We start from the raw sequence: 26,084 nt of genomic DNA, 5'->3' as shown, positions 1-26,084 counted from the left end.
CTGGGCATTGTGGTAGGTGAATCTATTTATTGAGCCTCATCCAAAGTGAGACCCTGACTCAAAAAGAAAAAAAATGTAGAACTTCAAAGAATGATGATATAAAACCTCCCATATGGATAGGTAATACAGCACTTGTGTGACGTCCATCTCCAGCTTCAGGACAGCTTCTTGAATAAGAAGCAAAAGTTAAGATAAGGGAGAAGGGAGAAGGAAGGAGAGAAAGTTTGACATACTATGTTTGACCTTACATGCTCATTTTCTATGTATCGGGTGGAAGCATAGAGAACATACTTTGGAGAAGAGAAAAACCACTTATATAAAACAGGAGATGGAGCTGGTGAGATGGTGAGTGGGTAAGGGTGCTTGCTGCCAAATCTAGTGCCCTGAGTTTGATCTTTGGAACTCACACACTAGAAGAAGCCATCCCTGCAAACTGTCCTCTTAACTTCTACAAATGTGCCATGGCACCCTTTCTATGTACCCTTATTACCACCCTCCTGACCCTCTCTCCAAGGGTACACACTAAAATAAATAATGTATAATAATAATGTTTTATATAGTATTTAACAATAAAGCCCCCAAACAGGTAATTGGGCCTGGGGAGATGTCTCAGTTGGCAAAGGGTGTACCATCCAAGCATAAGGATCAGAGTTCGGATCCCCAGAACCCACATAAAAAGGTATTTACAGCTGAGTGTGCTTGTAATTCTAGCTCTAGGGATCAGAGACAGGAGGATCACTGGGGCTTGCTGGCCAGCTAGTGTAGCCGAATTGGTAAGCTCCAAGTTTGGTGTGAGACCATGCTTGTAACAAGATTTTTAAAAGACACAGAGACTGATTGATATTGGGGTCCAAGCTTCAAACTGAAGATAAGAGAAGCAAAGCAGCCAGCCACTGACCAAAGGGGTGATCCTCAGACTGCTCCCGACTTCACTGCTCCTCAGATTCAATCAGACTGCTATGCTCTCCTCGACATGCCTAAAGACTAATTCTCAGACTGAATGCCTCTACATTTTATACCTCTAAAATCTTGGGATCAAAGGCATGGGATCCCAAGTGCTGAGATCTCTTTTGTGTGAGAAGTTTCTCTTTTATACTGGATCCTTTTCATCCAGCTTAATGTGGCCTTGAACTTACAGAGATCCATCTACCTGTCTCCTGAGTCCTGGGATTAAAGGTGTGTTCCACCACTGCTTAGCTTCTGTAGCTAGCTATTATAGACCGCTTTGCATTCTGATCCTTCAGGCAATCTTTATTAAATCATAAATAATATAGTCACCATACTATGTCTCAAAAAATAAGGTTGAGAGCAATAGAAAATAATATCCAAGGCTGACATCTGCATTCCGCAGGCACACATGTGTGCACATGTGCACACAGACACACATGCGAACATATATCACAAACATAAAACAAACAACATCAAAGATGATTGTTTCTGCTATTCCATTGTGCTCTCACACAAGTTAATGTCATTTCGGCATCTTGATGTACTTACTCAGTAGCAGCAGAGATGTAAGTGGGCTTGAAACAGGGAAGATAGAGAAAAGTAAGGGAACATAGAAAGGACAGGGACCTTTATCATGAAGTGTAGTTGAAGTTTCTCACTTGCTGATTCATCAAAACAGAGTGGGGGGAGGGGAATTTCTTAGCAACTCTTAAGATGTAACTTAAGAGCCACCAAATCCTCTATTTGGTTACTACTTTGAGAAGTCCATGCCCAAACCTCCATATGTCTCAACCATTCCCTGAGCATCTCTCTAATAAATAAACTTCAACTCTGCTTCATTCTGGTCTGGTCTGCAATTCTTTCCCTGCAGCAAAGTCAAGAATCCCCACTTAAGTAGCATTCTTGGAGGAGAACTTTCTGGCTACTACAGCAGGCAATATGGAGGGAGTCCTGTCTCCAGCCCAGGCCCCACTACTGCTGACAGGTTGAGGGACCTGAATGATGCTGTACTCCATCTAATAGAAGAATCGGGAGCTCAGGGAATGATCTAGAAAGAAGAAAGAAGGCAGCAGGAGAAGCTGAAGTTAGAGTAGCAGAAATGGCCAGGCATAGTAGCACATACCTTTAGTGCCAGCGCTTGGGAGGCAGAAGCAGGCAGAGCTCTGTGAATTCGAGGCCAATGGGGACTGTATATTGAATTCCAGACCTGCCATAGCTATATAGTGAGACCCTGTCTTAAAAAAAAATAAAGATTAATAGAAATGGATAAGAGAGGAGTTGGAGAGATGGCTCAATGGCTAAGAGCACTTGCTGCTCTTGTAGTGAACCTGGGTTTTATCCCAGCACCCACATGGAGTCTCACACAGAATTTCATTTCCATGGATTTGATGCCCCCATCTGACATCCACAGTACACACATGGTGCACATACATAGACACAGGCAAAACACCCATGCACATAATAAAATAATCCAAAGAAGGAAAAGAAAAAGAAACATAGGAAGCCAACTAAATGATGTCTAATATTCAACTTTATATTTTCTCCTAAACTTCTGGAAAAGTCTACAGCAAGCACACCATATATGTGAATGGTTCTCATAAAATCCTAATAATGAGATGCCATGTATCAGCCATTTAATAAGTCCTGGGCATTGTATTAACATATATAGGTATACTATTTATGCTGTAGTAACTTAGGAAGACATATGTTGTACCTTTCCTAGGTAACTAGATTGAGACACTTACACAAGGGCACATAACCAATACATAATGTTTGCGGTTTTCTTTTCTTCCTTGTGGTGCTGGGGATGAAACCCAGGGCTTTGTACATGCTCGACAAGCATTGTACCAATTGAGCTACAACCCCAGTCTTCATTATTTGTTTTTACAAAACCCAAGATTGACAAGCATAGAGTTATGTGTGGTGGTATATTATTTATGATTTATTAAAGTTTGCTTGAGAATTCAGAAAACAAAGTCAGCCACAAGCTTATAGAGGTTAGTAGTGGTGGCACACAACTTTAATTCCAGGACTCAGGAGACAAAGTCAGATGGATTTGAGTTCAAGGCCACCCAAGCCTACACAATATTGAATCAGTGTAAAAGAATAACAGAACTCACACCTTTAATCCCAGGACTCATGAGAGGTATTTAAGACAGGAACAGAATCTCGGAGCTAGCATTCATTTTCCAGACACATTGAGGATAGGAAGACATTGATATCTCTAGCCACAAAGAGATAGTCTGAGTGAATCTGGGGAGCAGTGAAGTTGGAAGCAGTTTGAGGTTCGCCCGTTTGGTCTGAGCTGAGGTAGAGGTAAGAACTAGTGGCCAGCTGCTTTGCTTTTCTGAACTTCAGCTTGAAGCTTGAACCCCAATATCTGTCTCTGGGTCTTTTATTTTTTTGTGCTACAGTTATGAAGTGTTAGTCTCTCTATATGTACTTTACATAATCAATTAGCTTCATACCTATTGGGGTGTTTTGTGTGTCATAGGTCAGTTGAGGGAAGAAGGAACTCCAAGATGAAGTTTTAGGGCCAATGTGATAGCAGGAAGGTCCAGCCTCTCTGATGGACTGAACCCCAAACAGCTGTACAAAGATGTATTTATTGATTATTATACAAAGTTGGTTTTGAGGTAAAGTATTTCCTCATACCAATGTCCTATCTAATCTATATGTTTCTTAAAAGGAGAGCATCGCCCGCCCTCATGACTTTAGTCCTTTATTGTGTGTCATTTGCAATACACAATAATCCAAGAGCCCCAGGTTGTCAGAGGCATCTTCTAATCAAAGTCATGGGAAGGCTGCAATGCCTCTTCAGATAATTCTATAAATCACGGAAAACAATTACTGTTTTCCACAAAGATTCTTTACTGTTTTTCACAAGGATTCTTCAAGGCCAAAGTACTTCCAGAAAACAGCTATTCATTCTAATGTCTATCCCAGATACAGCGACTCTGCTAAATTCCTACAACATACACTCACAACAGAATAATTTTCTTGTACTTAAGACACAGCAGGTGTTGGTGTGTTGTATGGGGAAGTAGCAGTGGAGAAGACAAGTGACTTTTTTTTAAAGGAGTAACTGCAGACTATGCAGTTCTGTTGGACTTATATATTAAATATGCTCTAATCCTATTTCACTTTCTAGATATTGAAAAGGTGGAGCAGACACATTGTGACTTTAAGATAATGAATTAACCGAAAGACAGAGAGTGGAGAGAGGTTTAAAGTACTGTGCAAGATTGCTCGCAGAAAGTGCTTCAAGGTGGGCTGTCTATGCGCTCTTTGGAGGACTGTAGTCCTTGTGATATTATTTAGAGCCATATCCCCAAGTTCAACTCTTCTGTCACTGGCTAGCGAGAGCTCTCCGAGTCTTCACATGTAAATCGTGAAGCTTGCATGATTCAGGGACATTTCTGGAACAGGCTCACTGCCAGCGACCACGCAGGTCCTTGCATCTTTCGGCTGGGAGGGAAGAGAAGTAGGAAAGTGGGTGTGCGAAGGGGTGCAGCAAAGTGCGAACAAGACCGTCAGATCCGGTTAGACACCCTCGGACTCCCTGGGAATTAGCAAAATCTTCACCGAGCCCTGTCTTCCAGAGTGCCAGCCGAGATCGTGGTCGCTGGCTCCGGGTGGTTTCGGCGGCCCCACCCCGCTGGTTTGAGCTGCGTTCTCCCTTTCCTTTACTCCGCCTCCGTCCTCCCGGGGATCAGCCCAGAGGGGCTGTGGCTGGCGCTCCCTGTTTTTCCTCTCCCGCCTCCATCCTCTCGGGGCTCCGCCTACGAGGGCGTGGCTCTAGCGAGGGGGGCGGTGGCCGTGGCGCTGACAGCAGCTCCCCGCCCCCGCGGCCCGCCACGTCCCGCACGTAGCGCCCCGGCTGCGGCACAGAGCGGCAGGCTGGCGCCGGGGGCTCGGCTCCTCCGGCAGGGTTCGGTATGAGGCTGGCGAGGCTGCTCCGAGGCGGCCGGGGCATCAGGCCGCGCCGCGAGGTCCCCAGTGCCAGCCGCAGTCTGGCCTCGGCCTCGGCCTCGGGCCCCGGGCCGGAGTCGGAGCGCGGCGTTCCGGGCCAGGTGGACTTCTACGCGCGCTTCTCTCCGTCGCCGCTCTCCATGAAGCAGTTCCTGGACTTCGGTGAGGGCGGCCCGGCCTTCGTGTGCGGGCCGGGTCCTCCCAAGCACACCCCTCCTCCCTCTTGTCGCCTCCCCTGTGTCTTAGGTGCTTCCTTCCTCCCCGGAGGGTGCGGGCGCTGGCAGGCCGGGCACGTAACCGGGGCTTGAGACCGTAGTAAGCGAGAGAAACAAAGCAGGGGCCCCCCGCGGGCTGCAACCTTCCGCGCACGTGCGCAGGTACGAGCTCGGGACCGGTGTCTTCCGGGGAGCCTTGCTCAGGTTCAAGGCCAGAGCGCACACGGCTTCGAGGGTGGCGTTCTGCAGAGGCAAGATGAGTGCCAGCACATCGATGATCGTCTAGAGTGGCGTGATGGCAGGAAAACAAGTTACTACTGGCCCAGTTCTTTCCTCGCCACTGTTTCCACCGAGAGCAAGTTCGTTTCGTCAGCAGTCAGCCCCAAGCACGTGTAAAGTGCGTGATCTTGTCTGTGTGATACAGAATTGCAGAAGGACCTGTAGAATTAGGCCTTTGAGTTCTCTTCAGGAGTAATGGGGAGGGGGGAATGCTTAATGCAAATTCTTACATTGAAATCCAAAAGTTCTGCAGTAGAAAAAAAGTTATCTCTATGTCATATTGTCACGTTATAACATGGTTGGCAGGCATAAGAGATAAGAGGCATGGCTGGATGCTTTATCTTAAAATTGTGGTTTGCAGTGACAGGTGGTTTTCTTGTATTTGTTTTTCAAGGGAGTACGCCAAAGTCCAGTGTTTTTTTTTTGCTGTTATTTTTAAATGCCTGTACTGTGGTGCAGTACCTTGTTCACCTTGTTCATGGATATGCTATTAAACTTTTGCAAGATGTTTTCCTTAATAATACTCCTACTGTTGACAAGATAGTTTCTGCTAGGGTTTCATCTGCAAGACTGAATTAGTTTCAAAAGGAGTGCTGAAATAAGACTTTAGTTTAAGTGAAGCAGCTTGCCACGGGATGAATACTCATTAACTATACTGCCAAACATCTGGATACAAGAGTGGAGAAGGGCAGGTGAATTTCCCAGGGATCAGACAGTTGAGTAGGTTCTACTTGATGGTTGCTGACTGGTGCTGGTGGTCTTTGCCTTCTGTTGCCTGAAAACCTTGTTTGTACTGATTCTATTCTGGTGATTGGTATTTGTGTCTAGTCAATCTTGAAATACCTGGTCAAAATTTACTCAGAGTCAGGGATCAGAATTTCTAAAGGGTAGCAGCAGTGGGCACATAGAATGGGCTTTTCTCACCTCTACTCATAAGCCCCAAGCCTTAAAGCAGTCATATTCAATTTATCTTAATACCTAAATGGATAGTAAGTGCAAAGTTTAACAAAGTACCTACTGAATGGTTGGAATATCAGAAATTAGAATGTCAGTCTGGAGTCAGGGTTTCTTTGTAGACCAGTTAGCTCAACCTTGCCTGGATATATCTTTGCTTCCCAGCCCCTTCTTCTCACTATGGTAATTCTACCATCATGGCCTTGCCAAGTGACTCCCCTTTCCCCTCACTTCCTGGATCCTCATAGCTTGTACCTTCTACTTACTACTTTTTCCACTGTGCTTGGTTTCAGGATCAGTAAATGCTTGTGAAAAGACCTCATTTATGTTTCTTCGACAAGAGTTGCCTGTTAGATTGGCAAATATAATGAAAGAAATAAGCCTTCTTCCAGACAATCTTCTCAGGACGCCATCAGTACAGTTGGTACAAAGTTGGTAAGAGTCCCACCCTGTGTTTACAGTTTCAGTGGACTAGGTTCAAGGTTAAAGAAAATACTTTTTCTTATTACTTTATTTGTTTATTTATTTGAGATGGGGTCTCATATAGCTCCTCCTGGACTGGAACTCACCATGTAAACTAGGATGGCCTCAAATTCAGAGAGGTCCACTTGTCTCTGTCTTCCAAGTGTTGTAGATTAATTTATTTATTTGAGATAGGGTCCCAATATGTAGTACCAGATGGCCTGGAACTTTATGTAGACCGGGCTAGTCTCAAACTTAAAAACATCTGCTTGATTTTTCCTTCCAAGTGCTGGGATTAAAGGTTTGTACCACCATGCCCTGCCTTTATTTATTTATTTGTTTGTTTGTTTGTTTGTTTGTTTTGGTGTGTGTGTGTGTGTGTGTGTGTGTGTGTATAGATGTACCACATATGTGCAGCCAGAAGAGGGCACAAGATCCCCAGGAACTAGAGTTATGGCAGTTGAGCTGCCCCTGTGTGGGTCCTCCCCTAGAGCAGCAGGTGCTCCTAACTGTTGGGTCACCTCTCTTGCCCTGCACATGCTCTTCAGTAGAATCTTAAAGCAAAAAGCAATCAAGGCAATCCTCTGCTCTCTGTGTATCTTGTCTTCTCAACACTGTACTTGAGTTTTGAGAAAACCAATTAGGCCCGCACAGAAATACTAAGTTTAAGATTTATGTCTCTGCAGGAGTATTATTCTAATGAGAAAAATGCCCAGCCTTTGCTGGTGACTGTATACGTATATACATTTCTTTTTAGTCTTTTAACTATGCCTGGTAGGTGTGATCCACTCCCTTTACTGGTGGGGAAGCTAAGATACTATACAGTCCTTTGGGTATAAGCACAGAGAGTGGAGTCCTGGGTTTCAAGTCTGGATTTGTCTGCTGCTGCTATGTCATGGTGTCTTCTGAATGATGACATGTATTCAGAGCTGCATTATTTTATTATAAAGCCAGTTTGTTTTGGTGAAGTACATCTTTTTGTAAATTATAAGGCTAGGGGATGTCGATGTGGTGTAGTTGATAGAGTAATTTCTGACATGCACTGGGTCCTGGCCTCAACCCCAGCACTGCATAAACCAGAGGAAGTGGTGAGAACCTGTAACGGCAGCATTCTTGGGAAGTGGAGGCAGAAGGATCAGAAGTTCAAGGTCAAGCTTGGTTCCACAGCAGGTTCTAGGCCAGACTCAAACTAAGTGAGATTCTGTTTCAAATAATAAAAAATCACAAAAGTTACAACTCTTATTCTGCTTTTTATTAACATCTGTATTAATGAGTTCATTGTGGTGGTGTAGTGTGTGCATTGATCACTTCCTCCCTTCCAGTATCCCAAAAATGATAATAAAAGGTTTTTAAATTAAAAAAAAAAAGTGTATGGGTGTTTTTGCCTAGATGTACATCTGTGCATCAAAGGTGTGTCTGGTGCCTGTGGAGGCCAGAAGAGGGCATTGGATCCCCTGGATTGGAATTATAGATGCTTGTGAGCTGCGATGTGGGTGCTGAAAACCTAACCCAGGTCCATTGGAAGAACAGGGAGTTCTCTTGACCATTGAAGCCATTTCTCTAGCCTGTTAGTAGAAGTTTTATATACGTTTTTTATGTGGCCTCCTGTCCCAAACCTTTATTTTTAATATTTATTTTGAGATCTTCCTGTCTTCACCTCCCTAAACCTGGGATTATAGGCATGTATCACCACAGCCTAGTTGTTAATTTTAAAGTGTTTTAACTTGTTTTAAATTATATTTTAAGCATTCTCTCTCTCTGTGTGTGTGTGTGGTTTTTGTGTGTGTGTGTGTGTGTGTGTGTGTGTTTGTGTGTGTGTGTGTGTGTGTGTGTGTGTATGTTTGAGAGAGAGAGTTAGAGAGAGAGAGAACAAGCCCATGTGCTCAAATTCCTGTGGAGGTTGGAGAACAACTTGCATAAATCAGTTCTCTCCTTCTACCATGTGGGTCCCAGGTATCAAATTTTTTGTTAGCCAGGCTTAAGTGCTAGTACCTTTACCTACTGAGCCATCTTTTTGGTTCTTGGTCCTTGTTGTTATTTTGGGAGACTGTCCTGGGCAGCCTGGAGCTCATGGTACATAACTGGCTGACATTGAACATGCAGAGATTTTCTTGCCTCTACCTCCTTGGAATTGGGATTACAGGTGTATGCTACCATGTCCAGCTACAAGCCAATTTCTTTTGTTATTTTGAGATGGGTTTCTGTGTATTCTGGCTAGCCTGGAACTCACTGTATATACTAGACCAGGCTGACCTTGAACTCACAGATATCCTCCTGCCTATGCCTTCCCAGTACTGGAATTAAAATCATGAGGTGCCATGCTAGGGAGAAAAATATTAAGCAAAATTTTTGTTTGTATATGTGTCCAGAGTCAAGTATTAAGTGTGTGTGTGGGGAGAAGTAACTGCAAAACATTTCCCAATTATGATTAATGGAAAGGCTAATTTTCTATTTGTAAGAATTATAATTCTACTCCCAGTACCCACATTGAAGATTTCCCAATCACCTGTAACGTCAGCTGCAAGGGATCTAACACCTTCTGGACTCTGAGAACTCGTGTACTTACATGTGCACATATTCCCCCAACATATTTGTACACATAATTAAAAATAAGTCATTATCAAAAGAAGATAAACAAGGGTCTGGAAAGTTGGCTCAGTGTTTAAAAGTGTTTATTGCTCTTCCAGAGGACCAAGGTCAGGCCACTTATAACTGCCTTTAACTTCAGCTCTGAAGGGTGTGTCAAGCTCTTCTGGCCTGAAGGAACACACACACACACACACACACACACACACACACACACACACACACACACACACTCAGAGAGAGAGAGAGACAGAGAGAGACAGAATACGAAATAAGCAAAAGAATAACTGCTGCATGTTGGTCCCCAGAGGTTAGCTAGTTCATGTAGTTAAGTGAGAAAGTGGTTCAGAGACTATCATGGGATACACAGGAGAAAATTTAATCTTCTAAGGAAGACTTTCCCATTCTTTACAGTTCATGAAAACTAGATTATCCTGCTTTTTCAAATCTGATTTTGTCTCCTAATGGGGAGAGATTTAAATGTCTCCTAAAGACCATTTTCTTGGTCTAAAAGGCTTTTTTTCTTACCAATGCAGAGAAGTTTCAGGGCCAAAGCAGCTATGGGAATCACTGGGCTTTTTAATGCAGCAAGGTCCAGTGTCAGGCTAGCACAGGGACTGTCAGATGTTAGAGGCACTTTCCTTGCCCTATCCCTGCAAAGTAGGGGCTGTGTGAAGTGCTTCCAGGCACATCATGCGGGATTTATACTGTAAAGATAACCTAATGGCTGTGGAGGTGTTTTCAGCCCTGGCCCTGTGGTACCCTTATATTTAGCTGTATGATGTTGAGAAAGTCATTTGGTCTTTCTTGTTTTGTCTTAAAGTGCTCACCTACCTTGGATTGTTGGGTAAATTAAAAACTTACATTTTAATTGCCTTTGTGTTTTCTATATGATATATTGTAGGCTTTCAGTAAGTACTTGTTGACAGGACCTAAACATTTAAGGGTTTTTTGTTTTGTTTTGTTTTTGTTTTTGTTTTTTGAGGTGGGGTTTCTCTGTAGCTTTGGAGCATGTCTTGGAATTCACTTTGTAGACCAGGTTGGCTTTACACTCATGGTATAATTAAAGTCTTAAAAACAAACGCTTACACTTAAGTTAGACTCTTAGAGCAAGGTATACCCCTCATTTTGCTGTGACTAAGACAAGCATTTTTATCCATGATCATTGTTAGTAGTGACAGTTCAGTTCTCATGATGCAGTATTTGTAATCTAATATGCAGTGTGATGTGAAAGATTAAAAAACTTGTAGGGTTTAGAATGTAAATCTTTAACTCTTAACTCAAATTTGGCCTACTGACCTATGCTTTTGTGTGTGATGAGGGGCAAATACTAGGCAAATACTTTACCACCAAAGGACACCACACACTCCTTATTAGTTGTATTGGATTTCTCTTTGGGCCACCAGCTCACAAATAACAACACAGAGACTTATTAATTATGAAAGCTCAGCTTTGGTTTAGGCTTGTTTTCAACCTGCTCTTATAATTTAAATTAACCTATTTATATTGATCTACATTCTGCCATGTGCGTCATACTGTACGTCCCTTTCTTCCTGTGTCTTCTGCTGACTCTGTGCAGCTAGATTCCCTCTCCCAGTTTTTCTCTCTGCCTGGAAGTCCTGCCTGTTCTTTCTGCCTAGGTATTGGCTATGTGGCTCTTTATTAAACTAATCAGAAGGTGCCTTAGGCAGAGACACATCTTTACAGTGTAAACAAATATTCTACAACAGCTGTTTTTTGGTTTTTGTTTTTGGGACAGGATCACACTGTTTAGCTCAGGCTGTCCTAGAACTTGCTATGTGGACCAGTCTGGCTTTGAATTCAGAGAGGTCTATTTGCTTCCCAAATGCTGGGGCAAAAGGCATGTACTACCATGCCTGGCCCTTATCTGTGATTTCAATGGTAAAAATATGTGTGCAGTTTTCTTTTTTTTGAGATTTGTGTGTGTGTGTGTGTGTGTGTGTGTGTGTGTGTGTGTGTGTGTGTGTGTTTGTGTCTGTCTATCTATGTCTACATGATTGTATGCAATGTGTGTGGATGCCCACAGAGACCAGAAGAGGGTATTGGGTCACCTGGAGCTAGAGGCACTGATGGTTATAATCTGTCTTCTGTGGGTGCTGGGAACTGAACTTGTGTTGTCTGGAAGAACAGAAAGTGTTCTTAACCACTGAGCCATCTCTCAAATGCTAATGGCTATAAAAATCCTATTTCAGGACTGGCATGTAGCTCAGCTAATAGAGCACTTGCTCTGCATGCACAAAGCCTAGATTTGATTCCCGGTACCACTTGAAGCAGGGCTTGGTGGTATATGCCTGGCCTGCATTTTACCCTGTCTCAAAAAACAAAAAAAGAAAGAAAGAAAGAAAAAAAACAACAACAATCATACTTCAAACATAATTTATAGGCATATTCTAAATTTAAAATTATAAAATATTAAAAATATTCTTTTTGCTAATTTCACAATATGAATAAACTCAGCTCTCTGATTTGTGTTTTAGGTATATACAGAGTCTTCAGGAGCTGCTTGATTTTAAGGACAAAAGTGCTGAAGATGCTAAAACTATTTATGAGTAAGTATAATTGTGTAATCCTATTCTGAATAGGATTTTTTTGTTTTTGTTTTTGTTTTTGTTTTTGTTTTTGAGATAGGGTTTTCCTTTGTAGCCCTGGCTGTCCTGGAACTCATTCTGTAGACCAGGCTGGCCTTGAACTCACAGAGAACTCACAGAGATGCACCCGCCTCTGTCCAGATTTTATATTCTTTAAACACCATATTAAAGTGTTGGCCTACTTTAAGGAAACTGATTAACATCGAGCCTTCTTTACTTAAAGCATAGTTACAGTATTCATTTATAGCAGCCCACACAGGTACTGAGGACAGCAAGACAGTAAAAACCACAGAGATGGCATGGATGTAAAACACATTCCACATCCCCTTTTTCTGTAAGAAGAGGCAATTCCGATGTGACGATGAGTGAAAACATAGATGTGACCTCCTGGGGAGGGCATGCCACTTCCAAAGGGACAGCTGCCCTCTGCTCCCACTGCTCATTGATGTGTGCAAATGCCACCAGGATAATCAGAAATTTTCTGTTTTTAAAGATCTCTAATTTTGAAACATGGCTACTGCTTATGTTTTTTTGTTATCTAGAACGGCTATTAAGAAATAGCTCTGGGTTGGTGGTGTAGACACCTTTAATCCCAGCACTCAGGAGGGAGGCAGAGGCAGGTGATTCTCTGAGTTTGAGACCAGCCTGGTCTACAGAGTGAGTTCTAGAACAGCCAGGGCTACACAGAGAAATCCTGTCTAGAAAATCTTAAAGAAATAGCTCTGGGTTTCTGTGGTCTGTGATTTATAGGATAATGTAAATCCTATGCTCAATTTCATAGCCTAGATGCCAGAGTTGATCAGCCCAGCTGGTTACATAGCAGTTATTTGCTTGTAATGAATATTATTAGAGTATTAAGACCACTGTCCTCAGAATCTGTCATACTTTTTGTTTTGGACCTTTTTTTTTTTTTTTTTTTTTTAAGGAATGTCACTACTGCATTTTTTAACATGTTTCTGGTTTGAAAATAATATTCATCAGATCACTCTCTATTAGTATTTAAAACAAGTCTACTGAGATAGTGTGTTTATGCACAAAGAGGGTTGTGGCTTGGGGTCTTGTAGCTAGTAAATGGTGGGACTAGGAACAAAGCAAAAACGTAAATGATAAAATATTCTATAAATGCTACTGCTACTGTAGAACCTTTTGAAAATATCCATCATCTATATTGGGGGGAGAGCGGGTTTCAAGACAGGGTTTCTGTGTGTTGCAGCTCTGGCTGTCCTCGAGCTCACTCTGGAGACCAGTCTGGCCTTTAACTCACAGAGATCCACCTGCCTCTGCCTCCTGAGTGCTGGGGTTAAAGTTGTGCGCCATCACTGCCTGGCTTATATTCTTTTAAAAATTATGATTGCCTGTGCATGTTCATGCATATGCAGGCCCTGTGCATGTGTGGAGGCCAGAGTGCAATCTCCAGTGTCGGTATCTAGAGTGCTTGCCAACTGCCTACTCTGAAATGAGATCTCTTGGCTTAGAGAGTCAATTAGGCTAGATTGGTTGGTCAGTGAACTCCAGGCAGGAATCTTTTTCTCCAGGACTGGGATTACAAACGTGTGCCACTGTGCTTGGCAATTTTACAAGAGTTTGTGTGGATTCAACTGAGGTCATTATGCTTGTGTAACAAGCACCTTACCAACTTAGCTGTCTCAGCAGGCCAGTTTTTGTATTCTGAGACAGAGTCTTATATGTGGCCCAGTCTTTCTTGGAAATCACTGAGTAGCCCAGCCTGGCTTCTAGTCCACAGTGATTTGCCTGCTTCAGTCTGTCTGGGATTGCAGGTGAATTACTCTATCCTGCTCAAAAGTTTTTATTTTAAAGAGAGAAACAAATAAGGAGGAGATTGTAATTTCCAGGTGATGGTTGTTTTTGAGGAATTTTTTATAATTTTTATTTTCCTTAATAGCTTGCTTTTGAAGTTTGTTACCAACTAAGAATTCCAAAAGTGTTTTAAGCAGTGAGAAAACCATTGGACTAAATTAAACAGTACTTAATTAAGCTGATGTCTTGGGAAAGCACTCATTTGGAAGTGTGAATTTAGTAATGGCTAGGTTAGGAGACTGGTTTTGTTACATCACAATTAAGACTTCTGTATCCCACTTTGTAAGTTCAGGGTGGATGAATTCAGGATTCTTTTTTTTTTTTTTTTTTTTTGCCTTTCTGTTCCTAGTGGTTTCTTCTCTGTTTGAACTCTAGGGAGAAGATCCACAGCCCACTTTTTTGGCTTATGCATCTTGACTCACTGTGGAGCTTTTCCCTAGAAGCAAGGGCCCTTTCATTGGCAGTGTGTCTCTGGAATGCTGTCCTTAGTGCCCTCAGATGTTTAGATAACAATGGACAAGGGAAACCCTTAACACTGCTCAGTGTAGTGTGGCAGCCCTATTGGAATCCAAAAATTCTGAAAGTTTTCTATTTGGAGATCCTTGTACGTGTAGATTCAGTGTATTTTATGACCTGAAATGTATTTAAACAAGTGTGGGAAAGCCTTCACTGACCACTGGTGCTCCTTTCTCTGAACTAGTGCTTTCTGTAGCTTCAGCTTGTATCTTAACATCACTTCTTGTCAAAATATTTGGATGTTTTGACACAGAGGTTTGTTTAGATTCACAGACACAGTGATAAGGATCAGAAACCGGCACAATGATGTCATTCCAACCATGGCCCAGGGTGTGACCGAATACAAGGAGAGCTTCGGGGTGGATCCTGTCACCAGCCAAAATGTCCAGTACTTTTTGGATCGATTCTACATGAGTCGCATTTCAATTAGAATGTTACTCAACCAGCACTGTAAGTGTCCCAAAATTGAAAGAAGTAGCTATTTAATGTGTGTAGCACTCTTAAATTTATTTAGAAAAATGTCCCTTTAAAGTGACCATTACTGCTATACAAAGAAGGCGTTTTACTGATTTTAAAATATCATCTTTACGCTTAAGGAAAATATTTGTTCGACTATTGGTACCATTTAGAGAAACATCCTTTGGATCTGGAAAGGGGTGTTAGGTAAATGCGCTTACTTTGTTTGGCTTTTCGCTTTTGATAGCTTTATTGTTTGGTGGAAAAGGAAGCCCATCTCATCGAAAACACATTGGAAGCATAAATCCAAACTGCGATGTAGTCGAAGTCATTAAAGGTAAGTATATTTGTCCTTCCTAGAAGGATATGAAAATCACCAAAGTGCTGAATATTGTTCTTTCCCTTATAACTACTGCTTGTGTCATGAGAGAAAACTGTTAGAAACAAACATTAGGTTTGGAAATCACTTCATGACATGAATTATGCAATGTATGAGGTAATGCCCTCTAGTTAGAATTTTCTGCTAGTAAAGTTTGGTGATATTAGTAAGTGTATTTATCTGTTTTGCTTCAGAAAATTCAAATCTCTCCCCAATCCCCCCTGAAAAAGGGCCACTGAGATGGCTCTGTGTGTAAAGACACACTTGCTGCCAAGCCTTAAAGCCTGGATTTGATCCCAAGAACTCATAGTTGTAAGGAGAGAACTAACTCCTCAAAGTTGCCCCTCTGACCTCTGTATGTGCCCCTTGGCATGTACATACCCACAGATGTACACACATACACAGAAAATCAATGCAATGAAATATTCAGGTTCTGACTGGCTTTTCTAGTTCCAGTGCTAGAAGTGAAAGTTCATAGCAGTATAATTTACATTTTATCAAGCATTTTTTTTATTGACATCACATGCATATCTATGTATAAGTTGTTTTATGGTTTTTGTATTTACGTTTTGGAAAACAATTTTAAGTATATGGATGTTTTGCCTCCAGTTATGTCTGTGCATGGTGTGCATGGCGGATGCTCTGGGAGGCCAGAAGAAGCAGTGTGACTTGGATCCACACGGTTATGTGCTGCCATGTGGATACTGGGAATTGAACCTAGGTCCTCTGGGTTCCCCCTTGAGACAGGGTTTCTCTGTGTATCCCCAACTGTCCTGGAACTTACTCTGTAGACCAGGCTGACCTGGAACTCAGAGATCCAACTGCTTTTGCCCCCTGAACGATGGTTTTAAAGGCATGCACCACCACCCCTGGCTAGTAGCCTGTGAGTCATCTCTCCAGCCACAATGTTTGTTGCTTTTAGAAAATAGAATGCTTCAAACATTTTGCTGCAAACTCACAGCCACATGGACATAGCCTACATTTGAGTGGCTCTGTAAAATGTAACATAGTGCAGTGCTATAACCTATCGTTCTTGTAATATATACTTAGGTTGTTTTCATTTTTTCCTTTCTGTTACAGTATCTATAGTAAGCATCCTTAAATATATAGTGATTTGCTAGTATAAGTCAAGAATCTTAGACTTTGCCAGGAATGGTGTTGCATACCCTTAATCACAGCACTCAGGAAGCAGAGGCACATTGGTCTCTGTGAGTTCAGAGCCAGCCAGGGAATTTGAGATTAAACTAGGTGTGGTTACACAGTAAGACCATTACCTCAATAACAACAACAACAATAATAATAAATCCTAAAATTAAAAACATTTTTATGCATTTACACTTTTAGTGCTTCTCTAAAAAGGTAACAGATAATAAAGGTGTCAACTTCTTAAACCCTCACCAACTGTTTTTGGGATGCCTCAAAAACAAAATGTCTAATGTAAATATATATATATATAGTTAATGTATAAATAATCTCTTTAGCCTGTTGTTTTTCTTTTGCTTTGTTTATGGTATGTTTTTCCATGCTGACATTTTAAAGTTTTGTGGCCCTTTCTGTCATTATTTTCTTACAGCTCAGAGGGCTTTGTCACATAAAAGACTTTCCCCTCACTAAGATGATTAAAGTATATTTTCTTCTGCAGAGAATTTTAAGTTTTCATTTGTCATTGCTGTTGGCCTCTTGTTGCATAAGATGGAAGTAAATTTATTTAATGCTTCTTTGTTTTGTTTGATTCACACTAGATGGCTATGAAAATGCTAGGCGGCTTTGTGATTTGTATTATGTTAACTCTCCTGAACTAGAACTTGAAGAACTAAATGGTAAGCCTGCCTGGTGGCGTCTATCCTCAGTAATGGGTGTTCTGACGACCAAGGAGCAAGTTGAGGTTGGCTTGAACAGTAATGGACTCAGTTTCTTCACTAAGTGTGAAGGCAGAAGACACATGTGTACAGTGCACATCTACACTTACCACACAGTTCAGTTCAGATTCTTAGGACAGATATTTTGGTGTGTTATTTTTGCTCTATTTTAAACTGATAATTTTGATTTGTTGCTATTTTTTTCAGAGACAGTGAGAAAAAAATAATACCAACAAAATTATATTTAATTTTTGTGTATACCTCATAGCAAAGTTGATCCTTTTTCTACTTCCTGAATTGTAAGTTGATTTTTATGTTGAAATCAGAGGACTGGGCATGTGGAGACAAAGGAAGCCGCTCATCTGTTTTGAGAGTCCGTTTCTCTCTGATGGTCTCTCTACCCTGGCTTTGGATAAAGGGTTCAGGGTTTTGGAAGGAGACTGATGATGGTAGTTTAACAAGGAAAACCTCTCCTTGGGAAGGTGATGGGAGGAAATATGTTTTAATAGGCTTTAACTAAGCTGCATTCTGGACCTCTGAGAGGGGTAGTGGCGTAGCTACCCAGTTGCGGTAGAATCGCTTGTGGTTTCCTGCCATTCTGATTTTCTGCTGGGTGCCACCCAGTAAGGAAGAATCTCGTGACACAGGTGAGAATTTGAGCTGTATGGGCAACTTCAAGACAGCCCATTCATGTTTCCAAGTGGGAGGTTTTTAGAAGAGAGTTTGGTTTATTGTCCAGTTACTTATTAGTCAAAGTATGGTGTCTTACCCCTCTGTCCTCCCAGAGATCTGTTGCATACACATACCCCTTGAGAAATGATGGTAGCTTTTTTATTTTTTTTATTTAACCCAGTGCCATATCCACAGAAATATCTGAAATTAAATAGATGGTGTTCTACTCAGATGAAACATTTTTTTCCCTAAGATATACATCTTAGGAAGTACAATCCTACCTGAAGATTGAATTGTTTTAACATTTACTGTCATAGAAAAGCATAGAAGGACCGGTGGCTAACTTCTTACATCAGATTGAGGAATAGCAGCAGAACTCTTGTCCTCATCATCTATGAGTGTGAGTACAGGGCTCAGACTCTTAAGACAGTGAAGGAATGGTGTGAAAGCCACCCCCCCCCACCTCCCACAGTACGGTCCTCCATAAGTAATGTTTTCTGCACATCAAACTCTGAGACAGTGAAGCAATGGTGTGAAAGCCCCACCCCCCACCCCAGTACCGTCCTCCATAGCTAATGTTTTCTGCACATCACTCCAGTTTATTCTTAAGAATGCTCTAAGCGCATCTCTCTGTACTTTCATATTTTTCTCTTCTGCTCTATAGCGATTTCACCAGGACAGACAATACAAGTGGTTTATGTACCATCCCATCTCTATCACATGGTGTTTGAACTGTTCAAGGTTTGTAACATAGTATTACATAAACTCTTACCAGTCCTTTCTTGAGCTTAGGAATCTGTTCTAAGAACCATATTCACTTGGACTTCGTGTTTCATTCAGATATGCATTTCATGTCAATATCATGCCACTTAGCTGGAAGTGGCCTTGTGTCTATACGGATGGGTACCGCCATACAGTAGAGCACACAGACCCTGGAGTCAAAAAGACTCCATGTGACCTTGGGCAAATGACTCAGCCTCTCTGAACCTTGGTGTCCTCTTTGAAACTAGGGTGATATTCCCCAGGGAAACTTGTGAAGACTGGGAAAGATGTACTGAATGGCCATAATAGCATAGCATGCAATAGATGCTTAGTAAAATTATATTCATATTTTCATAGACCAAAATATTTGGTTAGTAATTCCTAACATTCTACCATTGAGCCAGCCCCAATAATATGCCTTTGTTCTGTTTTTTTTCCTTGGAAAGTTGTTTATATTGGACTCAGTGAACTGTTTATAACAGTTTATAACAGGTCAGAAAACTGGATAAAAGCATGCTGGTCATGTTGAGAGTCATACCCCACCCCTCCACCTTGTTAGCTAAAAGAAAGTGATTCATAATGGTGCTTGGTTCCTGCAGCTGAAAATGATCAGGCCTATACTGCCTCCTACTTTAGCTGTCCAGTCTTCGGCCAGCAATAGACCAGAAGAGCAGAGAGGTAGCTGTCTGTTGGATGATGCAAACTAACAACAGGCTGGCCAGGTGTAGTGGCACACACCTGTAACTCCATAATCCCAGTGGTTTTGAAGTGGAGACAGGAAGGGTGCAAGCAGCAGGCCAACCTGAGCTGCATAGCAAGAACCTGGCTGAGAATCCAAAAGAAAAAGAAAATAAGAAAGAGCAACATACTAAAACACAGGAAGCTAAGAAAGTGAGGGTGAAGAATGCACTTTGTTCTGACAAATTAAGAATTCACCTAACAACTACCGAAATCTATCAATGACTAAAACAGTTGGCCCTTAAAACGTTAGAACCATGTTTTCCCTTGAAATTTTAGTTGTGTAAAGATCCTGCCCTATGATACTCAATAAATCTTGATATAAGCTGTGACGTATTTATATAATGCCCATGACAGTGGCTTTTGTCTGGAACCTAATACTAAACTGATTGGTGGAAACAGTGCAGTCTCCTCTCCTCAGGTCTGCTCAGTCCTTAGTAGCCAGGGCTCTTTCTCTCAGTTCCTCGGTCAGTAGAAGCTTCCTCTGGCCTTTATTGTTTTTTCTCCAGTGCCTTGTGTCCTGTTACTATTCCATGCTTAGACAGTGCTGGCCTGTGTGCCTCAACGTCTTTTAGAAACTGGTCAAAACATTTTATGGTGTAAATTCCCTTAGTTTCAAACCAATGACAAAGAAAACTTAAAATTCAAATAGTGTACATAATGTTTAAAATTATAAGTAGTTGGTTGCTTTTTAAAAAGCTATATTTTAATGTAACCCTGATGTATTTCAGAATGCAATGAGGGCTACCATGGAGCACCATGCTGACAAAGGTGTCTATCCCCCGATTCAAGTTCATGTCACACTGGGTGAGGAGGATTTGACTGTGAAGGTAATTTTTTTTAATGGAGATGTAGGCATGCCAAAATAATATAATAGGTCTTATTTCTATAATACATAATTTATCCTCAAGGGAAAGAATTTCAGTCAACTAGATAATAAGTACTTTGCTTTGTTTATCTGGCAAATTATCGAATTATCTTCTGAGTCTGTTTCTATTCTGATCCTTAATCAGGTGATTCAGGCTAAAGGAACACCCGGAGACAGGGCACTTACAGCGTGATGGAGAAAGTTAATCTCACTTCAGTTTTAAGTAGTGCTTTCTGTCTGCTTTGTTTCAGGTCATCACAGCTTCCCAGAAGCACATGTGATTTTAGCTTTGTTTTATGGCTGTGGGAAACTTAAGGGTCAGAGATGAGTTTAGGGTCACATGGAGAATAAAAGCTGCAGGCCCTAAGATCCCGCTCTCTGGCCTACTGCTCGGCCTTCCTGTCTCCCTGCTCTGATAGCAGTTTGCTTAGATTAATCGTGCTCCTTTTTAAATCATCAGGTGACATACAGATTATAAAAGTCAGCTGCCCTTTCTGGCCATTCACGCATACTGCTCACAGCTTGTCTTAGCAGTTCTGAGCTTACTGCATTTCTGAGGAGTCTTCTGGCATTGCTAATTCTGAGGATTATACACTGTAAATAGTATGCACTGGCCTTCTGTGGTGGTTGATAGAGAGGCCTTAGCTCTCTTGAATGTAGCAGTGGAACGCTTGTGCCTTCCCTACCCAGCCCCAAGTGCCAGTTGACAAGATCACCAGGTACCTATAGGACTCTGACGATAGTTACCCGCAACCTGCAATTCCATGTATGCAACCAACACTGGGAAAACAATGCAAACAATTATCTTCAGAGTTCTTATTCACATATCACCCAGGTGTCCATCACCTCCATCCTTAAAATGGAGTCTCTCAAGGTAAGGCTCAGCCTGAAAAACCACTGTTTACCCAACATGTAGTAACTTAGTGCAGGCTGATCTCAGTCAGGTAGTCTTGAGAGCTTAGGCCTTCTGGAGGCTGTCCTGGATAGGAGCGTAGCCCTCGGAGTCTGGCCTTCTAGATTCCCAAGGTTGAGCTTTTCAAAACCTATGGCCATCTTATTCCCTCCATATCCTTCTAAACTCTTTGGTTAGCCTGTTCCTTGTTCTAGCTTGCCCACGTCCTCAAAGCCTTCAGAGTATTCCATTACTTCTAATTGTTTCTGACAACTTTTCCAATGGGACCTAAGACTTAATAGTGGCAGGGTGCTGGGGACCTAATCAGAGCAAATAAAGGCTGTCAGTGGCTAGTTTCATACTGCTGGCCTGTCAGTGGGGTGGGGGCCAGGACTAGGGCTAGATGAGAATAAGCCCGGACTACACAGAGCTACTGTCCAGTGTTTCCATGAGCAAGCACCTCTCCATGGGTTCATCTTCAGGCTCCTAATCCTGACAGAATTACACTTTTTCTTTTTTCTTGGTGCTATGTTGGAAGAGTGACTTTGGGGTCTTTGCTGTTTTTGCAGATGACATCCAGGTTATTCCTTCTGAGAACAACCTCAGGTTCAGAAGATTTGCTGCAGTTCCTCTTTCTTTGCATGATGGTTTTAGGCATCTGGTTTTGTTTTAACTAAAATTCCTAGATCTTTTTCTGGATTGTATTCTGGAATTCCCTGTGATTGGAGTCAGTGTGGACCTTTGTTTTCTCTGGGACCTCTGAAGTCATTTGTCTTATTTTCTTCCCCTGTTGCTGTGATAATATCTCTTGGGAAAGGCAACTTGAAAGAGAAAGATTTGTTTTGACTGATAGTCAAAGGGTACACAGTCCATTGTGTTGAGGAAGGAATGGCAGAGGAGCTACAGGTAACAGGCCACATCACGTCCATAGTCAGGAAATAGCTACAATACTAGTACTCAACTAGCCTTTTCCTTTGGAAGCAAGCCCAAGACCAAGGAGTAGTCTTTTATACCTCAGTTATTTTAAGATAATCCCTCATTGGTATTGCCAGAAGTAATCTAATCTAGATAATCTCCCAGTGCATGACTAGAAATACCTAATTTAGGTTACCACCCCCCACCCCAGCATGACTAGGAGAACCTAGTCTAGATACCCCCACAGGCATGACTAGAAGAACTTAGTCTAGATACCCCCACAGGCATGACTAGAAGAACTTAGTCTAGATACCCCCACAGGCATGCCCAGAGACTGTCTTATAGGTGAGTCTAGATCCTATTCAGTTGATGATCAGTATTAAACATCATCCTTCTGTTTCCTTGGGAATCTGCTCTCTCCTCCTGGCAGTGTGGGTTTTTGGATTGAAATCAGGTCAGCAAGCTTGATAGCAGTGCCTTTATCCACTGAGCTATCTCACCAGTCCCTTCTACTACTGACTCCTTGTTCTATTGAATTTTTATTTCCAATATCCTTTAGATTTTTAAAGAATATTTATTTATTTATTTATTTATTTATTTATTTATTTATTTAATTTGTGCTTATTCCTTATCACAATGTTCTGCTCTGGCTTCTTTGTTACCCCAAAGGTAGTAATTACCATTATTTATTTAAAATTGCAACTTATTTACTCATTATTTTTTCTCTGCTCCATGTACTGTCTTCTTTGGGGTTTTTGTTTATCTTTATTGATTATTTATTCATGAATATATAACAATTTGATGTATTTGCTTTAAGAGTTGTGTGAAATGTGTAGACTAAAATCATTTTCAGGTTGTATATTTTATTTTATATGCATGAATGTTTTGTTTGTATGTATATTTCTGTACCATGTGTGTGCCTGGTACCCTCAGGGTTCAGAAGAGGGTGCTGCATCCCCTGGAACTAGAATTGTGGATAATTGTGAACCACAGTGTGGGTGCTGGGAACCAAACCTAAGTCTTCTACAAGAGCAGCCGGTGCTCGTGACTGTGAAGCCATCTCCAGCTTCATTTTTAAAATAAACAAACCAGAGTCAGGAAGCGTTCCTTTTCTCTAGGCCTGGATTCACGTGAATTAGCTCAGAGAGTCAGTGCTGGGGGACAGGAAGGCAGGTGGGGTGGGGTGGTAGTTGTGGGGAGGGGTGGGGTGGGAGTGGCAGCTCCAGGCTAGATGCTTTGAGAAGTGGTTTGCACTGAGGATTAGCTGGCACCCCTTGCTTCCCCAGCCTCCTCTCAACATCTCTCATCTCTCTCATGATCTTTTCTTGGCACAGGCTCAGGTTCACATTTGTGTCAAACAGTGTTGTCTTGTTCTGTTTTCAAATCTTTCTCAGTGTAGTTGCTTCCAGGATGTTATTCCTCTTGCCTAAATGTACACACCAAGACACACCTCTCCCTCATCCCTCTCTCCTTTCCCCAAAGGGCTCTGTCTTTTAAAAATCTTTTAAACTGCTCCCAGTACTTTATGTGCTTTGTATAATCCACCAGTTGTTTGCCATGTTGGCTGCAAAGCAAAGGTTGTTTAGGCCTCACCACATTCCCTGGCTTAGATTGCCTGTTGACCTCTAGTAAAATATGCCACTTCTCACAACCCCATAGTCCTTTCTGCTCATCTCACAAACATGCTTTCCTCAGGTGGCCAGGAATCACTTCTTTAGTACATGCCATGTAGTGTGGTCTCTTTGTCTAGAAAGTTAGTCTTTGCTAGAAGAAAGGAAAACCAGGAAACATTTATTCAAAACTACCTTTTAATGATGTGTGTGTGCTCACATGCGGGCGCATGTGTGTATGGGTGGGTGGTATGTAAGTTGAGTGCAGGTGTGCTCATTTGCTGGACAGAGGATGACTTTGGGTGTCTGTCTTTACCTTATCCCTTGTGTGAGACAGCGTCTCTCTGATTTTGCTCCTGTGTGAGCCAGGCTAGCCAGCCTGTAGTTAGTTGTCCTGGCTTTTCTTCCCACCTTGCTGTAGAAGTACAGGGATTGCATGCATGTGCCACTGTACCGGGTTTTGTGCAGACTGGGGACTAAAACTCACCCTCATGCTTGGTACATGGAGTGCTTTACACACTGAGCCATCTCTGCAGTTCCCCATTCATCTTTATTATTATTATTGTTATTATTATTATTATTATTATTATTACTATACTATTTTTAGATTTATTCTATATGTATTTTGCCTGCATGTATATCTGTACTACATGCATGCCTGGTGCCCCTGGATATCAGAAGAGGCTACTGGATCCCCTGAAAATTGAGTATGGATGGTTGTGAGCCACCATGTGTGTACTAGGAACCAAACTGGGGTCCTCTGTAAGAGCAACAAATGCTCTTAGTCTCTGAGCCATCTCTGCAGCACTTCCCCTGTCTTAAGGTCTGTTGTGATGTACCACTCACTCAGGGCTTTCAGTACACCCACACTTCTTACCAGTGAAGGACTGCTAAACATTGAATTAGCCTCTGAAAATAATGCTCATCCCGGAGCTTTTTTGTCTTTGTTTGTTTGTTTTTTGAGAATGTTTATAGTAAATTAAAATATAGGCTAGGAAAATTATAAAGGGAAACGGTAAAAATAATGTGTAAGTTAATTACTTATTCAATTTATAATATGTTTACTTGACTTGAAGAATGATAGGATAGTACAAAGATCTGTGTCCTTTAACACACTAAATGTTGTCTGGAATTCTGTGTTACAAAGTTGCAATTATTTATTTGTGTCTGTGCATGTTGAGTACACAGGTGTGGAGGTCAGAGGACAACTTGCAGGAGGTGATTCTCATTCCACCATGTGCATCCAGGGATTGAACTCAGGCCATCAAGCTTGATGGCAAGTGTCTTCACCCACTGAGCCATCTCACTGGCCCTTCCTTTATTGTTTTGAGATAGGATATTACATTGTAGCACAATTGATCTCTAATTGTGACAGTCCTTCTGCCTCAGTCTCCTACATGCTGAGATTGCAGGTGTGTAGCACCATGATCAATTCCTTAAAAAAAATTAGTTTTTATGTGTGTGTGTGCTTATAGGTTATGTGCACATGAGTGCAGTGCCCATGGAGATCAGAAGTAGGTGCTGGACTCCCTGGAAGTGGAGTTGTTGATGGTTTAGAACCACCATGTAGGAGCTGGGAACCAGCCAAGTTCTCTGGGAGAGCCGTCATTCCTCTTTAACTGTGAAATCATCTCTCCAGCCCATTTCAAACTTCTGTTTTATAATATACTTACAAAATTAGAATTGTGAACATTTCTAACTTGTTCTTTGTTGCCTATTTTTTTTTGTAGAGATCTCTCCTGCTAATACATAGAATTCTAACTTATTTAAACAACTATGTAGTATTTTGTTTAAAATTTACTTTATATAGTTCCCTATGTGGGCTACTCTGATTTTTTTTAAAAACTATTATGGATACTCTCATGTGTACTTTGCATGCTTTAGTTTCTTAGGATAAACTTTAGGAGGTAACATTGCTGTGTAGCATGCCCTTGCCTTTTTTATTTATTTTTATCCTGGTTATCATATCATATTGGCCACCAGGAAGGATTAACTTAGTGTTAGCTACACCATTGAGGGCAGCTTTTGTGTTTGTATCCTGGACTGCAGTTTCCAAAAGCAGCATTCTCTCTGAAATAGTTAAGTTGTGATACTGTAATGTGTGGCACTTGGTCACAGTATGGTCTTTCTCCTTTTAGATGAGTGACCGGGGAGGTGGTGTTCCACTGAGAAAGATTGACAGACTCTTCAACTACATGTACTCAACTGCACCCCGGCCTCGTTTTGAGACATCCCGTGCAGTGCCCCTGGTATGTGATGCAGAAGAGCCATGTATCCATAAACCATCATCAGGCTGTGGTATCCCCAAAACCAGTAAAGCCAATTTCACAGGTGCTCACAAGGAAGGAAAATGCTTTGAAACTTTAGAGACAAACACTTCTGTCTAAATTTAAGCAGCCCTGGGATTAATTTTTAATTGAAGTAGGCACAAGACAGATTATAGTTTAAGGGTTGTTTTCCTGCTACTCTTGGTAGTGACCTCATAGTAGTTTTGTCTGTGGTAAACCATATATGACAGTCTATTTCCTTATGAAGACTAAAAACTAGGGATTGTAGTAATAACTGGTCATCATT

At 41.7% G+C, this 26,084-nt stretch overlaps 1 protein-coding gene across 3 annotated transcripts in view; it reads left to right on the top strand.

Moving 5' to 3' along the window:
- Positions 1-4,796: 4,796 nt before the first annotated feature.
- The window catches only part of Pdk1 (pyruvate dehydrogenase kinase 1), a 29,641-nt gene continuing 8,353 nt past the window's right edge, over positions 4,797-26,084 (top strand). The window contains exons 1-9 of one of the 3 annotated variants that reach the window (XM_035446330.1): positions 4,797-5,082; positions 6,662-6,803; positions 11,915-11,986; positions 14,625-14,809; positions 15,063-15,152; positions 16,937-17,014; positions 18,390-18,466; positions 19,957-20,055; positions 25,649-25,841. In XM_035446330.1, coding sequence (XP_035302221.1) covers positions 4,887-5,082; positions 6,662-6,803; positions 11,915-11,986; positions 14,625-14,809; positions 15,063-15,152; positions 16,937-17,014; positions 18,390-18,466; positions 19,957-20,055; positions 25,649-25,841 — 1,132 coding nt within the window. In that variant the 5' untranslated portion in view covers positions 4,797-4,886. The other 2 variants (XM_027420192.1, XM_027420193.2) reach the window with 2 other exon arrangements.

The sequence above is a fragment of the Cricetulus griseus genome, chromosome 6 (assembly GCF_003668045.3).
Source record: "Cricetulus griseus strain 17A/GY chromosome 6, alternate assembly CriGri-PICRH-1.0, whole genome shotgun sequence".
In the NCBI taxonomy this organism is placed as follows: Eukaryota; Metazoa; Chordata; class Mammalia; order Rodentia; family Cricetidae; genus Cricetulus; species Cricetulus griseus.
This window is presented reverse-complemented; position numbering and strand designations above follow the sequence as displayed.